Below are 26,285 nucleotides of genomic sequence, written 5' to 3' on the forward strand. Positions count from 1 at the left end.
CAGGAGGCGGGGGGGAACAAATGGCTGGATAAACCAGTGGAAATTAATCGACATATTCCCCCCCCCCCGTGTCATTCCCCTTTGGTGTGCAGCTGGCAGAAGCTCGGCGAGCAAACACTTCTTACCTGCGGCTGCTACTGCCTCCTCCGCAGGCTTCCTTCCAAGGTTGGAGCCGCACGGGCTGGTGGGGATCCAGCGAGAGAGGGGGAAGGCCAGCCAGCACACCTGCACTTCTGCCGCAGGACTCCTTTTGCTCCTTTAAAGGGCCCAAATGAAGGTGAATATTGGGTTCAGACTGAGTTTGTTTTTGTTTTTTTTTAACTTTTGCAAAAATCCAGAAATTATTGGATGAAAATCGGTTCAAACTAATATAGGAGGCCCTCCCCCTCTGCTTTGTACCTAGACCCCCCTTGGGCTGTCTGCTTCTCATCTGCTGCTTCCTGATTCTGATGACTTGGGAATCCAAGCCACAAAACTGCAGAAAAGCAATAGGAATGCTCTTTTTTTTTTTTTTTTTTCCTTGAGAAAAACTTTCACTTGGCTGAATGCAAATTTTGAAGGGCTGGTGACACCTTCCTCCCTCTGCCACAGATGCTGTCGGAGCAGAACAATTTGCCTACTCAGTCTAATATCTTGCCAGCCACCACTGTGGGCAAGTCATCCCTTGCCCCGGGTGCGTAGGAGTAGCGTTCGTATGTCTGTGGCTGCACTGCTCTGCTGCACTAGAATATAAATCGCTAATGACCGCGGCATTTCTATTCCTTTTTTTTCTTTCTTTGTAACTCATCTGTACTGTCTGAAATGCATTATCGTTCCTGATTATTTTAAGACTTCCACATTAGCGTTTATCTGTCATTACCTAGAAAAATAGATTAGCAGAAGGACGAAACTTGTAAACAAACTCAGGGATTCTGTTTCCCCTCAAAAAGGCCAAATAACTGTTCCTACATCAGACTGAGCTAGCGGTGAAAAAGCATGAGCTAAATATATTAAAAAAAAAAAAAAAAAATCTTCTTGTTGCATTTGTATTAGTATTCAGCCAATAAGTTGCTAGATTTTGGTGGTGCAGGTAGAGGGGGAGAAGCCAGGGCAGTTGCATAGGGCTTCAGCACCAGGTGCGTCCCCTTGGGAAGCTCCCTGATGCCACTGAGGCTGAGCTTCAGGATGCCTGGTACTGAAGCTTTAGTCTTTCCTCTGGATCCCCAGCGGGTCTGAAGCCGGGCCCTGCTCACCGGACGCATTTCTCACTTATCAGACCTGTGTTTAACATCACCGATATCTTTTTTTTTTTTTGGTTTGTTAACAGCCGCTTTTCTTCTAATGTCCTTGTAGTGTGTCTGTAATCCAGCTTAAGTGACTCATTGGATTCATCCTCTCATTCAGGTTCTTTCTTGAACGGTATTGGATTCTAGTAAAGATGGGCTTTTTTTTTTTTAAGCAGGCCGGTGTTGGGAGCGGGGCTCGGAAATGTTGAGCTGTTGACTCCGGATCAGAAGTAATGACCCATCAGCCAGGCTTCAGATCGTTCTTACTGTTTCCTCCTCTTCTTCCGCTCCCAGCCTCTCAGACACGGGCAGGCCGTGAAGGAATTGCTAAGCACAGGATCGGCGCGAGCGTGAAAGAAAGAGGATGTCAGCTCTAAAGCAGAGCGTTGGGCGTTTCAGTGGTGTTAGGTTCTGTGTGGGAGATACGCGGGGCGAGGTTGCTGGAAGATGCAAAAGAGAGCTTAAAAGTGCCAGATGTGCAAGCAATCGTAAATTACCACAGTCCCCACCTACCTACATTTAATTTCTAATATTTGATCAAATCTGTTAAGGCTTTCAGATTGTCCAACTGAGGGAGGAAAATAAATAAATAAATTCACTTGGCCCCCATCAGTGAAAGTAGGGCCTGATCTTAGTAGCCCACAGAGTCTTCCTCAATGTACGCAGAATGTGCCTAATTGTATTCACGTTGGGAGATGGTTCCACTCTGGGAAATGGTTGACGTAGTACAAGTTTGAAACCGGTAACATTTTTGTCAAGGCTGGAGGGTTGTCTTAGCTAACTGTGGCGTTGGGCATTCGTGCTGTTCCCCCAAACCCACCCCAGTTCTTGAGTTAGGGGAGAAGTTGTGGTCTGTAAGGTGCATGTAGTTTCTTGTGTTCTTTTTGTTTGGGGGGTTTTTTTTTTCTTGTTTTTGCTGTGTGCACAGTGACCTCTCTAGAGCTGCCCCTCTTCACAGCTATCCGGGGTAGAGGAAGCAGGCTGCAGCGGAGACTCATCAAAACTGCCAACAGATTTTTTTTTTCCTGCAGTTGCATTGGTTAGAGCGACTGTACCAATGGGAGCATCATTTCAATAATTCACGCATCAGGTTGCGCGAGCAGATTCCCTAATATACTCGTATCCCCTTTGCTGGTTTCGGTCCTGTGCTAAGATGCACTTCTCCTTTGAAACAGGACCGAAACCAGCAAAAGGGATACGAGTATATTAGGGAATCTGCTCACGCAATCTGATGCGTGAATTATTGAAATGATGCTCCCATTTGTACAGATGTACATATCTCAAGGATTTTGCTGTGATAAGTCGTCGGAAACCTCTTATAGCAACATCCAACTGTGTAGAAGCACAAGAGAGGGGCGTCGGGTCAATTTGTGTGTAATAAGATAGGACATATGGTTGTTTTTTTTCATTCCCACAAATGTATAGTAAAAGAAACAAGACGGCTTTCAAATATGAAACAGACAGGAGATACAGGCGTGCATTCATCTCCGACTTCCCACGTTATTGGGCCAAATGTCACTGCGTTATTGCAGGATAGTTTGAAAGGCATTTTTTTTTTCTCTCTTTACCTTTGTTCAGTCTAGAGCTCTCAGCCAGTGCTTTTACCTGTCAGAACGTAAGGCGTCACTTGGAAGGTGTTGTATGTATTCATCGCCTCGGAGATTCTGAACTCTGAGAAGAGTGTAAACGTGCATCAGCGGATGCTGCAGGACAGATCTCCAGGACTCTCTTTAACGCTCTGCAGTGAAAAGCTGGTTAGGATGGCCACTGCCAGATGAGCACGCATCAGGACTCCTCCGCTACACTTTCCCCTGCCAGAGAGAGCCGAAGTGATTATAAATGGCTCTCACGCTGTTTGACTTGCCCTGGTGTAGGGAATCCATTTCTCCTCCTCAGATCGGTTTGTTCTGCACAAATTACTTTGTAAATGGGAGCAGGGAGGGTATCTGTAGTTCACAGCTGCCAGCATGCTTTATCTCACCGTGGCGGACGGTAGAGTTTTAAAAAAAAAAAAAGCATTTGAGCAGTTAAAGAAAAGCAGAAATTACATTTGCATGATGGAAAGCAGCATTTCTAACTAAGCACCAGTAAAGAGGGAAATCAGCAGAATTTTTGTCCTCTCTTGAGATCACAAGCACATGATGCAACATCATCTTGACTTACAGGCCAATACAGAACAGTGCGTTCCAACGGAGCGCACTGTTAGCCGGCATTTGGACTCACGTTTGACGCGCTAGCTTTACCCCTTATTCAGTAAGGGGTAATAGCGCGTCCAAAACGCGCGTCCAACCCCTAGCGCCCGCAACATGCAAATGCTTGTTGAAGGCCCTATTAGGTATTCCCGCGAGATTCAGTAAGTAAAATGTGCAGCCAAGCTGCAAATTTTACTTTCAGAAATTAGTACCTACCCAAAGGTAGGCGTTAATTTCTGCCGGCGCCGGGGAAGTGCACAGAAATATCATGGCGATATTAAGTCAGAGATCCCGGAAGTTTAAAAAAGAAAAAAATTTGAAATAGGCCGGCGGCTGTCGAGACTCAAACTGGAAGCTCAATTTTGCTGGCGGTTTCCGAACCCGTGGCTGTCAGCGGGCTCGAGAACAGACGCCGGCAAAATTGAGCGTCAGCTGTCAAACCCACTGACAGCCGCTGCTCCTTTCCGAAAAGAGGTGCTAGGGACGCGCTAGTGTCCCTAGTGCCTCTTTTTACCGCCGGGCCTAATTTAAATAAATTTATTTACTGTATCGCACGCACAGGAGAGTGGCCTGTGCGCGTGCTGGGAGAGCGGGCGCTTGCCCACTCTCCCGTGTTTTTTTTTACTGTATCGACCCGTTAGTGTGAAAAGGTTTAGGGGGCAGGTTTATTTATATATATATATATATATATATAATTTTTTTTTTCTTTCCTGGTGAAACATTTTCATGGAATTGAATGAGATCTTCTTGCTCATAGCCCTCTTTTTTTTTTTTTTTTTCCCCTCCGGGGCAGGTTTATCCCTGTGTCTGACGGGACGGCCAGGAGGGATTTTGATCAATGCATGGTTGTGAATGGTGGTTACCTTGGGGGGTTTTATTTTGTTTTCCTCTCATCTTGGTTTCTTTCTAGGTGCAATGGCTGGAGCAGCAAGTCTCAAAGCGAAGGAAGAAGAGAGATATTCTGCCCGAGCCCGCTGATCCCAAATTTCCCCAGCAGTGGTACCTGGTGAGTAGGAACAGGTCTCCCGGTATTTTCCCTGCCTTCCTCACCCTACGCTTTAACCACTAATCTTCATTTCCCGTCACCTGTCGCTTGCAGTTTGTATTTACCTCCGAAAGTGCCTCACATGTTAACAGGCACTTTTTATAATGGCTGGATGTCATTTCTTAAGAAATCCCACATCATGCCAAAGAAAACGGAGGCATTCTTCAAATTCATTTTTATTCTTTTCAAATGTTGTTTTGAATTTGCCTTTTTAAAGGGACATTCCAGCCCTGTGTGCCTGAAGTGCCCCTTTAAAGGGACACGCTTACCCCATAAAGTGGGCATTTTAAGAAATAAAAAGTTACATTCATCTGCATGTCTTAAAATTGCAGTAAAACTTGTTGCCGTGCTTGCTATGTGGCAGCCATGTTGCGCCAGGCTGGGGAGCACGGGGTCATGCGACTGTTGTGCCATCACTGGGGGCTCTGCATTGTTTTCCCAAACCAAGCGACTAAGCATGAGCCCCCCCAGCAGAATTTTTCTCTGTAAAAGCAGACCAGTCGGGATTCTGCCGTGTCTACGTGCAGACAGGTTGAATTGGCACCAGTGTGGCTCGTGGCCAGTAGCACCGGGTGTCTGGGCTTTCAGCCTTAGCTAGTGACCCTGGGTGCAACTTTCATAAGCATTCATGATTCCATGGCCTTAAAATAATTTTCTAAATTACTATATTCACTCATCTCATCCTCGCATTAGTGACCCGGGTTGGTAAGAGTGATGCAAGAAAACGAGCCCCTGTGCTTTTAAAGTCCTCACAATGCAGTGTGGCGTGCCGTAACTGCTCTGCGTTTTTTTTGTTTTTGCCTGTAGCAAAGTTAGAGCAGACACCATCCCTCCCTCCCTCTGATGTTGACTCGACCCTTAGCTGTATTTTGTACTGCCATGAAAAGCAAAAGTCGAAAAATAATTTGTACAGGCCAAGCCTCCCAATAGTCTTCCACTCAGCAGCAGTGAAGCCCTTTCTTCTGGCGGCGCTCGGCGAGGGAAGTCTGTAGCAGGAATTAGTTAAAACCATGGCTTGTTAGCAGCTGGCGAGATCACTATCGGCGCCGCGTTCCCCGGGCACCTCTGCAATCAGCAGCTTTCGGGCTGGCCGACCTCTGGCTCGGTTTTAAAGATTCTGCGCCTTGTGTACAATTGCAAACATATTTTTCTTGTTTTTAATTTGAGAGTTCTAGCACCTTCTACCCCACCTCCCCTCCCAAAAAGGAATCTCAGGATGCTAGATTAAAAAATGTTTAAAAAGTGGATAAAACTGAAATGCGCCAGGTGCTTCTGAGATCTTAACTTGCTCTTTTAAGGAACTTTTTTTGTTTTTTAACTCACTTTATTGAAAGCGGCCCATAGCTTAGGTTTTTAATGGCACATTAATTTTAAAATTCAGTATCTGCCTTTTATTTTTGTGTGTGTTTCTGTCAGTCTCATTTTAATTCCTAAAATCTTATAGGCCTTAGGAACAGGTGACAGCCTTAGTTCTATGAGAAACTTGAAATCCTCTCTAAAAGCCTGTCCACCCGGTGTTGCACAGTAATAACTTATTAAAAAAAAAAAAAAAAAAAATTAAAAACATTTGTTGGAAAAGTTTTTTGGGGTTTTTGTTTTTTTCAGAAAGCTAGTGTGCAGTGACTGTTAGTTTTGCAGAACCCGGCCGGTTGTCTGTCCACAGCTCCTCTGTGATTTGCAGGTCTGCTCTCTTCCTCTCCTGGGCTGTGCTGTCAGCGTGGCAGGAAACCTGAAGAGTGCATCAGGTCTGACGTAGTCATCTTCCTGCAAGACCGTGCTTAAGAAGTGGCTGGGTCCTGTACAGCTTTTAGTTCCACATGCTACTTTTTCTTAAATAGATTCTGGTAGATTATATAAGGGTTTGCTGTGGCCAGTAATAACTTAAATACTGTCACCAGTTTAATGAATCGAAAGGCGCATTTCAGCTTGACGCGTCCCCTTTTAACATCCATCTTTGCGCCAAGTGCCAGAATCTCAAGTCTGTTCAAAGCTTACAAGTACGATCAGCATAGACCAGTTTATGCTTTATTTCACTTTTTTTTTTTTTTTTTGTTATTTTAAGAAAAGCTGTTTGCAGGTGGATTCAAGTTTTGACGTCTTGTCAGATTCAGTTCACTTGCAAACAAAAAGGCAAAACATGCAAAAAAACAAACAAACTCAAAACCAGACCCTGTGGAAATTGCCAGCCTGTGGTCAGTTCCAGCCAGTCTGGCCACCTGTCAGGACTTGAGCGACTGCAAATTAAAGGAGCAGGAGCCACGTCGAAAGGATTTCGTTGTTTGTTTTTAGAATATGGTTCTGGATTCCACATTTTAAAAATAATTGCCAGCTGTGCACCACCATGCAGAAGACCTGTGTTTTGTTGCTTGGGCCGAGAGCTCAGCTCCCTGGGCTGGTTGGACCTGGGGGGGAGGGAATCAGTCGTTGTGCTACAGTGATGCCTTGTTGGCTGGGTTCAGGGCCTGTGATTGCAGGGTTTAGGAAAGAGCATTGGGGCACACGCCCCCCCCAGCTGAGGACTGTCGCTGAGGTGGCAGGAAATGTAAAAATAAGGGGAAAACAATCTCCAGGAAGTTGTGAATGAAGACATATGGCACTGGATCCCAGGCCCTATTTGAGCTGTAAGCACAAAAGAGCAGGAGGAAACCTAAAAAATACCCAAAAAGGATTTGAGCGTCAGAATTTGGCTTTGTAGTATTGTATGTCCAAAAAGTATCTAGACAAACAAGCTCTTTTCCTGTTTTCTTTACATTTTAATTACAAACCGCAGGCATGGTGGCTCTCTGTGGCTTGGCAGGGCTTTCACCGGCTCTTAAAGCCAAGCTGGCCATAGACTTTTGACGATGGTTTCTTCCTGCACCAAAATGTTTGACTTATCTCGTATATGGATCTGAAATAGTATTTTAATATTATTGAGCAAAGTAATAAAACTGCATGGATAAACTCCTCCAGCCTTTCAAGGCGCAAATTGTTTTGGATTATCTCTCTTGTCTGTATGAACTCTAGTGCAAGGAAGCACATTATGATGTCATCAGTCATGCAGCAGCTTTGTTGCATTATGATGTCATAGTAGTTCTCGGAAAGGATTTTGTTTTTTTATCGCCGCTAGAAGGATTTTCTTGGAAGCAGGGGAAAAGCTGAATCCCGTTCTGTTTCAATCTTCAGCGCGACCTGAACCAGCGTGACCTGAATGTAAAGGGAGCCTGGGCGCAGGGCTTAACGGGCAAAGGCGTTGTGGTCTCCATCTTAGATGACGGGATTGAGCAAAACCACCCTGACCTGCAAGGAAATTATGTGAGTAAAATTATAGGGTGCCTGGAAAAGGCCCTTGGAGATTATCTAAGCCTTAGGATGCTGCAGATATGTAATAAAAAAAACAAAAAAAACCAAACCCAGCCTCATTTACTGCCACCTCCGTTTAGAAAAACATCTGTCAGACGCCCATAGCTATCCATCTGACTGCGCCATGGTGTTCGGTAACATTATGAGCTTGGAGTGTCATGTCAGTCGGTATAATTTTCCACATGAGAGCACAGCAGATCTTCATGGCTGCACATACAGGTGCCTGTGCTGCGTTTTATTCCCAGGTTGATTAGAAGCTGCACTTAACCCGCTGCTTATCTCTCTCAAAATAGAAGACACTTGGGCCAGCTTCCCTCTCCTGTGGCAAGTTCCCTAGGAAAGGAAACCTCTTCCTCCGCTTTCAGATTTGTTGATTTTTTTTGGGATCCATCCCCAGTGGCAAATTTAACGGACAGGAAATGTTAGTCATTCGAATTGAATCTCAAGGTTGGTGAGCTTACGGTGATTTGAGGGTGGAGAGAGCTGATGTACTGCTAAAATAGTCCGGCATTCACCCATTGTCTCTCCAATATAGAACTTGCTATGTGCCAGCCTTGTGTCTTTCTGTCAGCCATATGCAACCCTCTTGCGCCTGCTGGAGCTGTGAACTCCTGCTGAGGCTCTCCGATGGGGCAAGCAACAGAAAACTCCTAAGCTACAGAATAAATAACTTAAAAAAAAAAGCGCATTGTGTTTCTTTTTGGGTACATAGAGCTGTGCTCCTTGGCTACCTCTAGAGTTTGTGGCTGTACTTAGTCACCGGGGCTTTTTGGTGCACATTAAATCTCAAGGCGGGCCTGCAGTTCCCCCCACACCCACCCCTCCCCAGAAAATGCACAGCTTCTTTACCTCTTCGACTTCAGATTGAATTATCTCGCCTTCTCTAAATCCAAGCTCAAGGCAACTTACAACTCAGTTATTTCCCTGCCCAAGAGGACTTGGCAATCTGTGACTTGCCCACAGTCACGGGGAACATCTGCAGGAGAAGCAGGGTTAGAACCACTAGGGCTGCTTCTCCTCCTCTGCTGGTAGAGCCAGAGCTTATCTAGATTCCCATTCACCGTAAGAGAGCTTCTTTTTTTTATTTCTTCCCTTCCCTTTCCTTCCATTCCCTCCTCCCCCCCCCCCCCTCCATATCCAGGATCCTGATGCCAGCTATGACGTTAATGACCAAGATCCTGACCCACAGCCCCGATACACGGAGATGAATGACAACAGGTAAGTCCCTCAACCACCACTAAAATTATCCCATAAAGGAAAATAGAATGAAAAAACGAGTAAAAAAAAAAAGCAATGTAGTAATGTTAGTATTTGTAGATCCTCTGGGGGTATAGGGGTGTCTGAGTAGCATGTAAGTGAAGTAGCCGGTATACTTTTAGCAGTAAGATTTGTGGGGATGTTTGGGAATACCTGGTACTGCGCTATTTAAGCAGGTTCATTCTGTATCTTGGAACGTGAATGTTGACGAGCAGCCTTTGAATAGAGCATAACAACATAGGAGATTGGGTCCATCTGTCCACTTGTCTTTCTCTCTGGTTCTCTGCCATTTAGGTAAGCGTATGAATGCCCAAACTTTAGAGCAAGATCCTATCGCTACTCTCAATGATCTGTCCCAAGAATGTTTAAATTCTGCTAATGCAGGCGTCTGACGGTTCTGCGGTGGGGACTCTTTCAAGCCTTTGAGTCTTACAGTAAGGCCCCACCCTCCTGCATCTTGTCACCGACGTTTGTAATAATCCAGGCAGCCACCGAAACGAATGAAACTGTTGTCCAAAACGTTTGGCCACCTCATTGATTTTAGGGGCTGTAACCAGGGCCTCCCGGTTTCCTGCAGCAGATTTTTTTCAAGATTCTGCGGCAAGCAATTAAGTGGCAAATTGTCATAGTTTTCCACAAAGTTTCATACAGATTATTCAAAAACAAGTCAATTTTTTTAAAAATTGAAAACCATTCATATTGCTTGTTTTTTCAACAATATTTAAACTATATACAAATAAAAAATGTACCAAGTGCAAAAATCAGCAGTTTTTCAAGTTGACATCTAAGTTGCAAACATTTAACTGTGAAGTCACTTTTGTTTTGAATTGAAATAATGCAACCATCTTTTTTTTTTTTTAATATTTTCTTGAGAAAGTCCTTGTGAGTATATGAACTTCTGTATGCTGAAAATGCTCTCTGTAAATTTATGCAGATTTATGCAAATAAAGGGAGGGAACTCACCCCAGCCCCCCCCCCCCCCCAATTCTCTGGTCCTTGAGTGTCCAGTCCTAGTCTTGGGGAAAAGTTGGCAACCTTGCTGCTCCGTCATCCTTCCTTGAGCACAGCTCCTCCTGTGGAGAGCTCAGATCGTCAAATAGCCAGGGAGCACTGCGTGTCAGGAAGGGATTTGGGCAAGTTCAGGCAGTGCCAATGTCTGCCTTGTGGGGGCCTTCGATCTGGGCATGACTGCTGCCAGCAAAGGAAGATTTATCTTCTCTCTCCACAAAGCATCATGCCATTCGTTTCAGAAGGAGATGCTTTTTTATTCAGATTTCTGCTCCTGCTTCCTTCTACTTGAGCTGCCTAAATGGAGAAAGCCTTGCTGCCAGATCAAAGGGGAAAAGGGGATTCTGTGGCATTAGAGCTGCCGTTCACACACTTAACTCTGATTCCCGTAACGAGGATTTTCGTTCGTGCAATACCTCAGCACACGTGATGCCGGCTTCACTTCGCTCTGATCGATGGTGATGAGGTGTGTAGCTTGTTAGGAGAGAGGTGGGGTAAGACGGGGAGAGAGCATACATGACAGGGATGTGTGTGATCGGTGCTGAGTGTGGCACTTTAAACAGTGGCAGTGCAAAACCGAAGCCCTCCTCTGTTTTCAGCTGTTAGCTTGGCGGATGATTTGTAGCGTGTGCACCAGTAAGTTTTTTAGGAGGCTCTAGCTTGATCATTTGCACAGCAGCATTACCTTCTGCGGGGTTGTGTTCTCTCTCCCGTCATGTGTGCTGTTTAATGCTTTTCTTTTACTTCCTTTACTCTTCTTTTCTTTGGCAGAAGGAGTTTTCTTTATATAGGCAGCATTTTTTCTTTTTGTGGGACCTTTTTTTCCCTCAGTCTTTTCTCAAAAGCTTTTTTTTTTTTTTTTTTTAATTCTTTTCAGATGATTCCCCTTATTCTGTGTGTTTCAGTAATGGGGTTCAGTGAGATCTTTGGGGTATTGTGACTTAGCTGATTGTGGGCATATGGGAAAAGTAGATCAGAGCTTAGGTCACCTTGCAAGGCCTGAGGCCCTGATGTGCACTGATACCGCTACCCCCCAAAGCTAGGGTCCCGCACATAAGGGGAAGCCAGACTCTCTTCTGGGGAGACTCCGTGGGAATTTCCAGGAGCAGCTCTTTTCAGTACCTTGGGGATTAAAATTTAGATAAGGTAAAAGGATATTCTAAAAGGTGCCGCCATTTTTTTTTAAATGACCAGAAATAATTGATTCAAAGTGGAGGGGTTTTTTTTTTTTGTCCCCTTGTTGCAGACATGGAACCAGATGTGCTGGTGAGGTGGCTGCCGTGGCCAATAATGGTATCTGTGGCGTGGGCGTAGCATATCAAGCAAAGATCGGAGGTAAGGTACCCCGCGCGCTGTTTGGGATGTCCGCCTAAGCAGCTGAAATGTTAAAAGACATGGATGTATTTCTGGAAATAAAGCACAGCCTCAAATCGAAATCAAGAGGAGGCTTTCACTGCAAGGTCTGTGTAGCTACCTGGGGTGCTGGTGACAAAAAAAAAAAATCCCAATGAGATACGGGCAGCCTGATTTTACATTTATCTGAATTCTTCAGGTTTAGAGAAATTGCCTTGTGCATGTATTTAATAGGCTGCTCTGTAATGCGATTCTAGTTAGTGTCACGTTTACATGTTCAGTCTTCCCATAGTTAAGACAGAGAGGAGAGCCATACCATGCAGTGCGCAGGGCTGGAAGTCATTATAACTTAATATTCTGGTGCTTTTGGTGCTATTGCAGAGGAGACTGAAACATTTACTGATTAAGACCCAGGGGCGGAACGTATTCAAAGGCTAAACTGTTTTGTTGCTTTCCTGACACCAGCAGGTGCCTCCCCCAGCATCCCTGATAGTTCTGCCGCCCACCTTCATGCCCTCTGCAGTAAGCCAAAAACCACTGGCCCAGCAGATGGGAACCTGAGTTTTCCCTCTATCTTTGCATAGTGTCTGCTGCCAAGCATCCGTTCCAGACCCCAAATCTTTGCTTGTTGCTTTTATCTTAAAAAAAAAAAAAAAAACCCTGTAAAATGTTGAAATCCTGAAGGGAGAGATCTTGGTGATCTTCCAGATGTTCTTGCAATCTTAAACCTTAAGTGAAAGAGATCTTCACAGCTTTGAAATGGAAATAATGCTTTTTGCTAGCTAAAATGTTTACAGACTTTTCATCTACGCCTCCATTTTAGCAGGGCGAGAAGTGAGCTCTGTGTTCACATGAATCCAGTTTCTTGTCTTGTGGCCATTCCGTTTTGACCACGACCTAGTTTTCACATAGGAGGTGGCTGGGAAGGGTTTCCATTGGTGGAATTCTATTTTGTTTTATCCGGAAAAAGAAGATAACGCTGAAAGATTACCAGCACGTGTTGGATCTTCTCTTGCAGAGACTAAAATTCAGATAGCATCTCATCGACGTGCACGAAGTCCGGCACGCTGTCCATCTCTGTTCTTAATCTCTGTGTGTATGTGTGTGTTTTTTCTCTGAATGTCCATCTTTAGGGGTGCGGATGCTGGACGGGGAGGTGACGGACGCTGTGGAGGCCAGGTCTCTGGGGTTGAACCCTAATCACATTCACATTTACAGCGCCAGCTGGGGCCCAGAGGATGATGGGAAAACAGTGGACGGGCCTGCTCGACTTGCAGAAGAAGCTTTCTTTAGGGGAGTTAGTCAGGTGAGAGCTACAAGTTATTAGAAATTCCATGCAGCATTTATTCATGACTGTCCTAAGCGAATATAGCGGAGATCATCGGATACTTTGAAAAGTGTTAAAAAAAAAAAAAAAAAGTATCCATAGTGATATGAGTTTTTGTGGTTAATTTTTTTGTTGGTATTTTTTTGTTTGCTTGTTTTGAAGAATTTTACATGTATTGAGGATGGGGAAAGAGCCCATTAGTATATTTTCTTTGCTTGTTTTGCCCCAGAGTCGGATCAGCCCGAGTCCCATAGTGCACAACCCATATAATGTGCTCTTATTTTAAATCCAATGTTAGGTTCCATATTAGGAGTTACCACCAGGAAAAAGATCTGGGTGTCATAGTGGGTAATACATTGAAATCATTGGCTCAGTGTGCAGCAGTGGCCAAAAAAGCAAACGGTGTTGGGAATTTTTAGGAAGGGAATGGTAAATAAAACAGAGAATGTCTTAATACCTCTGTATCGCTCCATAGTGAGACCGCACTGAGCATACTGTGTGCCGTTCTGTTTCCCTCATCTAAAAAAAAATAAATATATATATATATATATATATATAATTGCGACGGAGAAGGTACAGAGAAAGGCGACCAAATTGATAAAGGGGATGGAACAGCTTCCCTATGAGGAAAGGCTGAAGAGGTTAGGGTTGTTCAGTTTGGAGAAGAGACGGCTGAGGGGGGGGGTTATGAAAGAGGTCTTTAAGATCATGAGAGGACTAGAACGGGTAAATGTGAATCAGTTATTTACTCTTTCAGGTAATAGGACTAGGGAGCACGGCATGAAGTTAGCAAGTAAAAAATTTAAAACAAGTGAAAAGGAATTTGCTCCTAACTTACAATTTAAGCTCTGGAATTTGTTGCCAGAGGATGTGGTCAGTGCAGTTAGTGTAACTGGGTTTAAAAAAGGTTTGGATAAGTTCTTGGGAGGAGAAGTCCATTACCTGCTATAAATCAAGCTGACTTCTAGGGAATAGCCACTGCTATTACTGGCATGAGATCTATTTAATGTTTGGGTACTTGTAGCCTGGATTGGCCTCTGTTGGAAGCAGGATGCTGGGCTTGATGCACCCTCGGTCTGACCCAGTATGGCAACTTATGTTCTTATTCACCTTTATTTCTGCTAAGGGTCGCGGAGGACTGGGCTCCATCTTCGTCTGGGCCTCTGGAAACGGGGGCAGGGAACACGACAGCTGCAATTGCGATGGCTACACCAATAGCATCTACACGCTGTCCATCAGCAGCACGACGCAGTACGGGAACGTCCCGTGGTACAGCGAAGCCTGCTCGTCCACCCTGGCCACTACCTACAGCAGCGGCAACCAGAACGAAAAACAGATCGTAAGTGTCCTTGTTCAGGTGTGAGCGAATGAGGAGCTGCTTTTCTCTGGGCGCCAATGAATGTGCATGACCTGGGAGGGGAAGGAGGGATTGGAGCCAGCTGAAAATAAGCATGTAACTATGTATAAGTGTATGTACTTCTGGACAATTGTGTTAGATACATTATGGGTTGCACTGGCATGTGAAAATGTGAACATAAAGTCAGGTGACTTGCACAGGGTCACACTGCTAATATTATAGAGTGGCTAAGACCCTGGGTTTCAGTATTTCGGAGTTTTGTGGCGTTCTAGAGGGTACCCAGTTCTGGTTCTCGAGAGTCACATGTAGATCGCAAGAGCGTGAGTGGTAATAGTGTGGCTGAAGCCCTTCTGGGAATCTGAGAGCTGAAGGGTACAGAGCAGCTCCAGTCCAGCAATAAAAGGGAGCAGTGAAGAGGAGACGCATCTCTGTGAAAAGAAAGTTAAGAAAAGGAGAAAAAGACCAATACGGTTCTCTAAAGAGGAAGTGGGAAATGTTACGTGCAAAGAGGTTAGCATGCAAAACTTGCAAAAGTACACAGCCAGAGGAGAAGAGGCAGAAGAATCAGGAAGAAGAATTGGATGGCGAGACAGGAGTGATTAAAAGCCCAAACAGAGGAGAAAAGCGCCCATCATTAGACAGGGTAAGGGAGAAGTGAAACACCAAAGGAGGGGGGAAGTGAGATAAAGGGAGAAAGTGGACAAAAAGCAGGAATCTTAAATGAGTTGTTTTGCTGGGCATTTACAGAAGAAAGGGAAGGCAATGGACCTAATATGGGAACCGGCATTTATTACATGTGAAATGATTTCCCACCCAATTACAGAAGTACTTAAGCAGATAAAGTCTGTAAGGCCCCGGGACCTGATGGTGTACCCCAGGATACTAAGTGAGCTCGGGAAAGCGCTGACTGCGCCCCCTCACAGCTCTGTCCACCTTGTGCTTGAAATCCGGGAAGGTTCCAAGGGGACTGCAAGAGCCGATTGCGTCCCGATGCACAAAAGGTCGTACCGGGGAGGCGGGCAACGACAGACCTCTTAGTCTAACTTTAGTACCGGACAAAGCTGTGAAAGCAATACAAAAGGAAAAGACGGTGCAGCGCCTTTTGAAACGAGTAAGACCACAGGCCGCACGGCATGGTTTCACGAAGGGACGATCCTGTCGGGCAAACTCGATTGAGCTCTTTTAATAAGGTGACACGAGTGGCGAATCGGGGATGGCCTCTGCCTATCGGGAGTTTGAGGCTTTGGACGCTCTTCTGCATAGAAGACCGGCGAGCGAGCTGGACGGGACGGTACCAGGCCAGAAAGTTGTAAATTGGACGAGAAACTAGCTGAGCAGCAGGTGCAGATGACAGAGGTAAATGGAATCTACTCTGGTGAAGGCAAAGTGCCCAGTGGCCCATCCCAGGGCTTGGCACTAGGGCTCGTTCTTTGCAGTATCATTACTTGGCAGCATTGCTGAGGAATGTGAGGGGAAAAATGATATTAAAATCTGCAACAGGGTATAGGCATGCCAGAAAAGATTAAAAAAAAAAGAAATGAAAGGGGATGTCAAAAAAAAACCCAAAAAAACCCCCAAAAAAACCTGGCAGAATGGTCAACAAAATTTTGGAAAACCGAACTTCCACGTAAAATCTTACATTTCAGGTATGAAAATTCAGATGGGTTAGAAGGACAAGAACTGAAATGTAACACAAGAAAAAGAATTAGACCTCTTAGCCAGTGGAAGTAGCAAAGCCCCTGGGGAAGCTCGGAGTATGCTTGGTTGCATAAGTAGAAGAATTAACGGGGGGAAAAGGAGGTAACATTACGCTTGTATTGGTCACTAGTGAGACCCCACTTTTGAGTACTGTGTTCAGGTCTGCGGATTTCCTGCCTTCATAAATGCCTTGTTAGGATGGAGGCAGAACAGAAGAGACTTACTAAATGCCCTGCGAGTAAAGGCTTAGTATGTTCAAACAGTACTCACGGGAGGGGGGATGATATAAACATTCAAATATTTCACAAGCTGCAGTAAAGTATGCGAGGTGATTTATTTATTTATTTATTTTGCCTTTTAGAAAAAGGAAATTCAAGGAGAAGGGGTTCGTGATGGGCAGTTTAGAGGACATATGAGAAAATACTATTTTGCTGAGACGGTGGCAGATGCCTGGGAATAGCCTATCATCGGAGATAGCGGCAACCAGAGCCAGCAGCATTTAAACATGCGTGAGACAGGATAGGCAGCGGGCAGAAGAAAGGCCGGGTAGATCCTCCAGGGACCAGAGAGAGGCCGGTACAAGCCAGTTAGTCGGAGTGCATTATGCTTCCAAGAAATGGGCAGCCCGCACGGAGCAGCCGTGGTTATTGGAGCGGCACATCAGTGAGCACGGATGCAGCCTTACTGGTTTTCGGGATTATCGCAGGCCTTGGTAAAGAGCCCTGGATGTTGGCTTAAGGATCTTGTAAGAGCCTAATAGGAAGGCGGCAAGGCCTGAAACAGCCCAGCCAATAGCGGGTGGTGCAGGCTAACTTGGTAACTGAGTGCAAACAAGCTTGGGATAGATGTAGAGGGCTGAGAGGATGGGCAAAAAACATGGGGCGGGGGGAGCAGGGCAGGAAACTGGTGTTCGTGAAAGTATGGGAATTTTAAATGCTTATCTATCCAAAACAGAAAGAGAACCGGCGAGGAAGACACCTGGGCAGATTAGCTGGACCAGTCTGTCCTTACCTTTAGTTATTAAAAAATAAAAAAAGCAAGCTCATGTCATTTTTAATGTTGTATGAATGGTGCTAGATCTCTTACAAATTCTTGCCCTGATTTTGTACTTTATTTCTGGATTGCCTAGTTGTGTCCCTAATGGGGCTTCATCTTAAGCTCCACTTCCTACCTTAAGGTCTCCAAAGCACTCCTGGTTGATCCCTCCACAGCTTAGGAAGCTCTGTCTTAGTTACAAGAACTCTGTATTTGCCTCACTAGCACTGTTTGAGTGCCTGGTTTTGTACGTCTCAAGCTTTCTGTGTACAAGCAACCTTTTGCATGCTCATTAAATCTGTCTAAAGCCCACTGTGCATATTGATTTTCCAAGGCTGTAACCCATGGGGCAGTGGAAAGAGCTGAAATTAAACAAAACATTGCTATTCATTCTCTCAGCCAACATCGGCTAGATCGAGTTAAGTCAGCGTCCGTTCAGAAACTCTCTTCTGTGCAGATAAAGCAGTCACCGGATTCATCATCGCGTGCTGTGCGAGACTGATCCAGGCCTGGCCTGTCCAGATAGAACTGATCTGAGGGGTCTGACTTGTTTGAAAATGAGTTGGAAGTCTGTTCTGCATTCACTTTGCTCTCGGCAGCCATTACTTAAGTTTTACGGACAGGATTGAAATTAAATGCCCGAGACTGTCCGCTCTGATTCTGCTCAGGTGTTAAGGAAGACTTCTCTATCCCAGCCATTGCTTTGCAAAGGATAATATCTTCAGAGCAATCTTAAAATAACCGAGCTGCTGTCGAAGGCAAAGTCCTAGAAGAAAAAAAAAATCCCTGCAGATAACACCTCCGTAGCGTAAAAAAAAAATTACTGAAAAGAAAAATCAGACAACAATTATACATTTTCCTTAAGGATATTCTGTTTTGTCTTTTTTGCGAGTGAGATTAAGATATGCAACAGAGTGAGCATGCCTGAGGGGGTAGACAGAATGCAAAGTGAGCTAAGAAAGTATGAGGGGTGGTTGAAGGGTTGGCAGTTGAGATTCAATGCAAAAAAAAGAAAAAAAAAGTGCAGGGTCATGCATTTGGGATGCAAATATCCAAAAGGAGCAATGCGCACAGCAGGGTGGGAAACAATGGTTGATAACTGATCAGGAGCGAGATCTGGGAGTCCTGGTGTCTGATGATCTTAAGGTAGCGAAACAGCATGACAAGGTGATGGCTGGGGGAGGGGAGGAACGCTGGGCTGCATCGGTCTCGTTGGGGCGAGGCCTCATTTAGGAGGCTGTGTTCAGTTCAGGAGGCCGTATTAAAAAAAAAAAAAAAGGCTAGAGGAGGCCTAGAGAGAGGCAAACCAAAATGAGCCGTGAGATGAGATTTCAGGAGAGACAGACAAAACGGTGGGGAGTAACCTGCATGGAGCAGTGGTTCAACCCAAAACCATATTGAAATGGTTATATTATGCTTCCTAGAAAGACAGGGCAGCAGTTATAACACAGAAAGACAAGGTGTAACCTGCACAAAGCGGCAGTTTCAACCCTTAAAACCTTGCTGGGCAAACCGATGGATCATTTGGGTCATCTTCTGCCATGACTTACTAAGTCACTATACTATGTAAGCATGTTCTACAAGGAAGTATTTTACCATTGCATATTATTTATTTATTTATTTATTTATTTAAATTCTTTTAATATACCGACTCTCAAGACCAGGTCTTATCGTACAGGTTTACAATAAACTAGGAGGTGAACCAGATAACAATGAAAGCAAAAAGTTACATTATAACAGGGAATGTGGAATAGGGAATATTATAAAAATATTATAATAAACTAGGGAATATTATAAAAATAGGGAATATTATAAAACTAAACCCAATTTACAGAATTTGTGGGATAAAATTTATAATTGTTATTTTTGGGGGGGAATTGGAAACTAATTTTATATTTATTTAGCTCATGCCTTTTCACTAGTAGCTCAGGGTGAGTTACATTCAGGCACTTGTAGGTATTTCCCTGTCCTCACAGCACTCACAATCCTAAGTTTTTGTTTTGTGCTGAGGCAATAGAGGGTGAAGTGGCTTGCCCAGGATCCCAAGGAATGTTGGTGGCAGTAGTGGGATAATAGAAATGATCATTGTTTATGTAGCGTCATGAAAGTATATCATAGTATTGTACAAATAGGGACCTTTGTTTCAGTTTTTATTTTATTTTTCTCAGGAATTGTCAGTTTATTATAACGAGAGAAATTTGTGGAAAAAAAATAAGTACTTTTTTTTTTTTCCTCCTGTTTTTGTTTTTTTTGTATGTTTTAATAAACACAACTTCCAGGAGGAAAAACCCCTAAGGTCCTTCTATACAAGGTAAATCATGCAGTTGGTCTCTCACCAACATTTACAATCTAACTTCATGCACAAGGAGGCTAAAATGATTTGCTCAAGGTCATGGGGAATGTCTCATAAGAGATGCGAGTCAGGGTCTCTGCAGCTCTCTGCTCTGCCCACTCTCCTTCTCTGGAAGTCCCCTCCCACGCTTGAGCTTAATGTGGCGACTGGGAAGGATTTTTGTAAAAGCAAATTCTGAACAGTTTTGTGGATTAGCAAACTTAACATTTAACCCAGCATTGAGCAGGCTGAATGACGACAGGAAGGGCCGTTTTTCCCTCCCACAAACTGTGGTTTCGTAGTGATGGGGGGGGGGGGGGTGTCAGATGAGCAGAGCATGACACCGGGAAGTCCTCTCGCCTGCCCTGTGCGGCTTGTGGCACCTTGTGGCTTTTTGTTTCGTTGGTTTGCCTGCTGTCCTTTCTTAGAAGTGACTGTCAAATCTAGGGGGGAAGGGGAGGTCGAGGTTAAGTTCATGCCCCGGGCTTTTCATCTAGCAAATGACTGGAATCGTCTGACCGCCAGCAGTAGTGAAGATTGATGTAATAGAGTCAGAATGAAGGAACGCGGCAGGCACGGGGAGGGTTTTAGGTCATTGCGTTTACTGTAGCCATAGGAGACACAGATCACAGATGGAGTCACGGGACGTTCTCTGCTCTTCTGGCTCTCATATATCTGTGGTCACAGTAAACACTGTCCAGATAGGCAATGCAGTAGGCCATATGGTAGCTGGGAGAGAATTAGGACCCTAACACATGAATAAAAATCTTTAAGGTTTCCTTCTAACATGCTCCTCTTGAAGAGTGTGTAACGCTGCACACCTAGAGCAGATGGCAAATGTTAGACAGAGCTGGAACATTTGAATGCTGAGGTGTGGCAGCGGCTGCCATGACCTAATTTATTTTGGGTTCCAAGGAGCACAGTTTAATTAAAATCCCACACAAGTCCAGTATGCTCCGATATGACCATACAAGATATCTGTACACATACCCAATAATATATATATATATACATAGGTTTAACTATAATTTTATTAAAGCCTTCAATTAAAATTTAGCATGAGATTATTAGAAACTCCCCACAGAGTGCTGTTTTGGGTTTCTCACTTCATTTCATAGTAACATAGTAATGATAGCAGAAAAGGAGCAAAAGGTCCATCCATTCTGCCCGACAAGCTTCCCATGGTAGTTTTCTCCTGCGTCGTGCAGGCTATCCCCATGTAACTGCTGTTCTGAGTTCCTTATGATAAGGGTAGTAATATTTACAATCAAAACCAAGCAACTGTCAGAATTACTGCCAGCAACGTTTCTACTGGGTGGAGAGCCGCCTTGAAAGTCCAGACGGTGCTGCTTGACGTGCTTTGCTTTGGGACCTGGCCGTAGAATCAGTCCTGTGCTTGTTCACCTACGTCTATCAGAACCCCAGACCGAAAAAGTCGGAGCCCGCATTGGTGATTGTTTGATTCCAATTCCCCCCAACGCCCTCACCTGCCGTCGAAGTGGAGAGCGATGTTGCAGTTGTGTCAAAAGCATCAAGGCTTTTTGGTTAACGGTAGAAATCTCTGTCTCTTCTGTTAAGGGTGGCTACTGCCGCTCCGTGCAGGTTGCCCCCATGCACCCTTTTCCTCATTCCCATCCTCTAGCCTTTAGGGATGCGCAGTGTTTATCTCGCGCCCCTTTGAATTCTTTCACTGTTTTTGTCTTCTCCACCTCCTCCGGAAGGGCATTCCAGGTAAGCACATCCTGCCTGAAGAATCTCCGGCAGGGCTGGAACTTTTGACTTTACGTGGCTCTTGCAACTGGCTGGTTTACAGTTCCTGCTCTGCTTTATTTTTGCCATTGGGATGGTTGCTTTTTTTTTTTTTTTTTTCTTTGCCAATCTGGGCATAAATGTTCTGGAATTTAAATAATTGGTATAACGTTTCTTGTCACACAGAATGACAGTAGACATAAAGGGGAAACATTTCAAACTATTTCCACGCCTTAAAATTTGTTTTTATGCACATAAATAGCTTTTTGACAATTGTCCACAGGGTTGAAGGTGGTTTGTGTGCGATTAAAGTAGACACAAAAGCGCTTTTGCATGTATTTTTATGTGCACTTTAGAGAAGCACTCCAAGGGGACGACGTAGGGACAGAATTGTGTGTGTAAATATGCATGCACGCCTTTACGCCTTCTCCCGAGCAGGTGTAAGCGGATTGGTTATGTTGTCACTATTTCCCCGCACAACTGGGAATGTATCAAAGCGGTACTTATGCACATAAGTCCAGTTTGAAAATTTGGGCTAAACTCTGGATGTACTTTAAGCACACAGCCTTGGGTCCTGTGCAGGCTGCTGAAGATTATCCCCCCCTATGTAATAATTTGTGAGTAAAGCTGAAATCGTTTTATATAGTAAAAAAAAAATGTAATTGTCTGGTCCCTTTTCCAGGCAATGTACAAGCATAAAAATCAAATTACAGTAAAACTAGAACATAAAAAATTATGAGCACAGTTACATTAAAAACCATACAAATAAATCATTCGTTAAATCCCAAGAACAATAAAACAATCCCCAATTAAACCAAATAAAATAAAATCTCTCGGGAATCAGCTGAATAGTAAGAACTAAATCCCAGAGACCCATGCCTCCGAGATGCTTAAGGAAAAGCCTGCTAAAAACGTTACTTCTAAGCTTCATCTCCTTGATATCGCTATCCAGTTAAAAACAAATTGGTCTGTACTTCAGCCAGAGACTGTTCAGCGCCATTAAACCTATTAAACCTCAGTCCACACGCATTCTGCCTCTGTAGTCTTAACATGTAGATGGGGCCAGCTCTAGGCTAGTCACCCCCCTGGGCAAAATCTGAAATTGGTGCCCCCACCTCTTCTTCCCACCCAGTGAAAAATACCAGCTTCACTCATGCCACCGCCCGCAGCCTTGCTCTCAACTTCCATATCTGCCCCGTCCCATCCCTGCTGAGGACTGGGGGCCCAGCAGCTTGTTAAACGCTTTCTGCCACCGGCATCTGTCTCTCCTGCGCAGTTCCGACAGTGAGAGGGAGAGAGACACCAGCGACATTTAGAAGTGCCGGGTCCCCGGTGCAGCTCTCTTGTGGGCGGGGTCAGCGGCAGCACTGTGGCCCCATGGGGGGGGAAGGGGTGGCACTCAGGAAAGAGTAGGGGCAACGGGAGGTGGCGGCAACCCTCTTTTGGATCTTTTCAGAAGGGGGGGGGACACCCTGGCTCCTCTTCAGACCAGTGGCCGTTCCAAGAGGAGCCACTGTTGGGTCCCCTAGTGCTTGTCGCCTTATACAGCCCCACGAGTCGCCTATCGCAGAAGCTGGTCCTCCTTGTAGACTTCATTCTTTCATAAAATGATTGATCCTTTGATTGTTTCTGGACTACAGTAAACCCATCACAAAAGTCCTTATAATGCTGTATAATTGTTTGAGCATGTATAAATGGGAAGGGTGTTGTGAAGGTGCCCTGTTGGTTTGGCCTGACTTCTGTTGCTGGCTACTCAGCACATTGAAACGTCATCGTTCTGACATCTGCGCATGGAAGTGCATCTCGGTACTGTCACGGTACAGTGGATACGTTCTTATGCTTACACTTGCTTTGAGTGAATGATTTTGGAGATGGAAGGGAAATTGTTTTGATTTCTTTTGGCCTCCTCTTTTCAGGTAACGACGGACCTGAGACAAAAATGCACGGAGTCTCACACAGGAACCTCCGCCTCTGCGCCCTTGGCAGCTGGAATAATTGCTTTAGCTCTGGAAGCAAAGTGAGTACAAGCTGCAGAAAGTAGGGCGGACCATGTTAACAGCCTCAGAGGGCTCGCCGTGTTAGTCTGGTGTGTCAGAAATGACGACAAGAGGCGGGCGGCACCTTATAGACTAACCAGTTTATTGAAGCAGAAGCTTCAAAAGACAGAGTCTTGAGTCGTCGATGTTAATGAATAGGACCAGGGAAGGCTTATGCAAAACTTCATTCATCATGCACCAATGTGTCAAAATAACAAGTAGGAGAGCTTGCTCAGTATACACTGAATATTTAATTTTCCTCAGACTATTTAAAAAAAAATGTTCAAGCTTTTATGGAAGCTGTGGAGTGCACACTACTGGCACGAATGACCATCTGTGATGTGGCGTATTCACGTTCTTGCAAACATGGCTGCACAGAAGGCAGCGAGGGGACTGATAGGCGAGCTGCCTAAAGAATTACAAAAACGTAAAGAAGTTAAAAAGGGTTGACCAGTGGAGCTTGCTGCTGACTATTGTCTGGTGCATTTGTGGTGGGTTTTTTTTTTTGTAACCTCTAAAATATATTTAAAGAAACGGGGAGAGAAGTAAGATAAGGACATGCATAATAAATGGATTTGCTGGGAGAGAATGTTCTGATTGGAAGCTGCGTTAGGAGTAGAGACCTCATCAATAATTTAATTTAAACTGACAGGGGAATGTACTCGGTGTACGTGCTGTGGGCTGGCAATAATATTAGTAGCTTTGAAGTGGCAAAGAATGTCTCGATCTGGGACTTCTCTAACCATTATTTCTGCCTGTAATTGTAATTCAGATCTTGGCAGTGGATGTAGTGAGATCTGATTGCTAACCTCACATTTTGCCTTTTCACCACAGTAAGAATCTCACCTGGCGGGATATGCAGCACTTGGTTGTCCACACCTCCAAGCCAGCACACCTAAACGCCAACGATTGGATCACCAACGGAGTAGGCCGCAAAGGTAACCCATGAAATGACCTGGGCCTGAAAAGCATGTGTGGTCACTCAGGAACCGCAGAGCTTGGAATAGGTGGGGGGGTATTTTTTATCCTGCAGGTGCTGCCTGGTGAAATAAAGCTGAAACCACATTTACCAAAGCTTAATGGCATTACGCATCATGGTCTCCTTTTGAGCTATGTGGTTGTGTGTCTTGAGCAGCTGAATCTGCGTTCTGTAATCTCTGTCAAAAGGCCAAGCCAGAGAAACTCTCTTCTGCATGTGAGCAGTTAAATTCATGGCTGGCTTGTTGACTAGAATCTTAGATTGCCTGGGAACATTTGGAACATTTTCAATAAAGGTAGTTTGAAAAAATGTCTTTACTGCCTCTCTGATCCAGCTTGGTGTACCCGAAGCAGTGTGCAATAATAAAATACAGTCCAATCAATAATAACATAATCTTCTGTGCGAATGTTGCAGTCGTTCTCATGAAATGGGTTGGGGGAGAAGGGACATGGATCTAATTTTGCTGTTAGAGGGAAAGGGGCTGTTCTTTGGTTGATATTTTGCTTCTTAACCTCTTGCTCTCCAGCACAGTGAAATAAGATATCTTCATTATTTCTTTTTTTTTTTTTTTTTTTGTGGCCTTTTTTTTTTTTTGCCATGCAAATAAATTTGGAGAGAGGTCCAAAGAACCCACAACAATAATCTAATATGTACGCATACATTTACACTGCTGAGAAGAGCCCAATATGGCAACACAGGCCTCAGGGAAAGTCCTAACATGCATACGCTACTAAGATGGATGTGGCAGGGTCCCACTGTCTAGCTGGCATATATAGCAGTCACACTGGGATAATACTAATACGGTTCTTACAGGACAATTTGTCCAAAGCACTAGGCCTGCAGCTAGTGAGCCAGCATTCAGCTTACACTTCCATGTCAGAACTAAGCTGGCAGTGCTTGTTTAAGTCGTGGCTCTTCGGTGACACAAGCAAGCTCACTTAGTGAATACCTATAGTGGGAATTGGATCCTGGGTCACCAGCCTTTATACTTCTGTGCTTTAAACATTTAGACTGAAGGTGTGGCTGTCCTGAGGGAGACAGTTAGGGCCTCTCAGACTGATGGCGGGTAACAACCCAGGGGGGTCCCATGCAGTCTGCCCGTAACTGCTGCTCCATGCAGGTTACTCCCATGCAGAAACATTACAACTAAATCCGTCGTATTAAATATTCCCGATGAGAGCTATGATAAATATACTCAAATTTTACTGAGCCAGCCAAATATATATAGCAGCGAGATGTGAAGTGGCATATTTTTGGAGACGTCCTGGTGCCAACTCCTGTTTTATCGGTAGTACAGCGTTTGCATCGAGTATGTAGGATGAATAAACTGACTGCAATCAGGAGTCAAAGGGTGAATAAAGTTTGAGTTAGATTTGGGGGGCCTTTGAATTATGGATGTCCAAACCTGGCAATGTATATTTTACGTGATATAAATAAGAATTACGTACCCAGTGCTGGCATGACTGAAACAGTTGTTGTTTTAGCTGTAAAGGTCTAGACGTGTGTCAGCTCTGTGTTTCTGACCATTTGAAGGCTAAGATTGAGAAGTTAGTGGCTGTGGATCTGTCTTTACTTGTGTAGTGACTCCTGTGTGCCTACTCTTATACTGGGGGTAGTATAGTAATATCTGCTGAGGTATAGTAGTTATATATCCTTTGTGAATAAAGATGGGGTTATGGGGGCAGGATGTTACGGTGGGGGGATGGGGTAAGGGTATATAAGTTTTGTAATACGGAATGTGCATTGGGGTCTTAATACGTTCTGAAGATAGAAAATGCAATATGACAGGTTTGATGTTTCGGTATGGCAATGTCTGTTATGTTACATTGCAAAATATAGTAATGGCGTTTTATCTATTTACTTTTGATTCAATAAAAATGTTGATTAAAAAAAAAATGACACCTAAAGTTGACAAAGGGTTACTCCTGTCCTTCATTTCTATCCTCGAGCCATTTGGGATTCTCTGTGTTTATCCCATGCCCTTTTGAATTTCATGACCGTTCTTATCTTTACCACATCTTCCAGGAGGGCATTCCAGGCATCTCTGAAGAAATATTTCCCGAGTCAATCCTCCTTGGAGTTTCCGAGCAGGATTCCTAGTTCTTCAGTTTCTTTTCCATTGGAAAAGGTTTGATTTTTGTACATCATTTATACCTTTAAGGTACTTAAAAGTCTGTATCATATCTCCCCGTGGTCTCCTCTTCACCAGGTTACACATATTTAAGTGCTCCAGTTTCATCTCACAAGCCTTTTGGCGCAGACCCCACACCAGTTTGGTTACCTTTCCCTGGACCACTTCCATCCTGTCTC

General features: G+C 44.5%; 1 protein-coding gene across 1 annotated transcript in view; it reads left to right on the forward strand.

Moving 5' to 3' along the window:
• LOC115074744 (furin-like) overlaps positions 1 to 26,285 on the forward strand; it is a 73,852-nt gene that overhangs the window by 13,202 nt on the left and 34,365 nt on the right. Inside the window, exons 2-9 of the mRNA XM_029574507.1 lie at positions 4,368 to 4,463; positions 7,668 to 7,796; positions 8,986 to 9,062; positions 11,356 to 11,444; positions 12,596 to 12,768; positions 13,916 to 14,128; positions 22,877 to 22,977; positions 23,831 to 23,934. Of these exons, the coding sequence (XP_029430367.1) occupies positions 4,368 to 4,463; positions 7,668 to 7,796; positions 8,986 to 9,062; positions 11,356 to 11,444; positions 12,596 to 12,768; positions 13,916 to 14,128; positions 22,877 to 22,977; positions 23,831 to 23,934 (982 nt within the window). The remainder of the gene's footprint in view (positions 1 to 4,367; positions 4,464 to 7,667; positions 7,797 to 8,985; positions 9,063 to 11,355; positions 11,445 to 12,595; positions 12,769 to 13,915; positions 14,129 to 22,876; positions 22,978 to 23,830; positions 23,935 to 26,285) is intronic.

This window comes from Rhinatrema bivittatum, chromosome 13, assembly GCF_901001135.1.
Source record: "Rhinatrema bivittatum chromosome 13, aRhiBiv1.1, whole genome shotgun sequence".
Lineage (NCBI taxonomy): Eukaryota > Metazoa > Chordata > Amphibia > Gymnophiona > Rhinatrematidae > Rhinatrema > Rhinatrema bivittatum.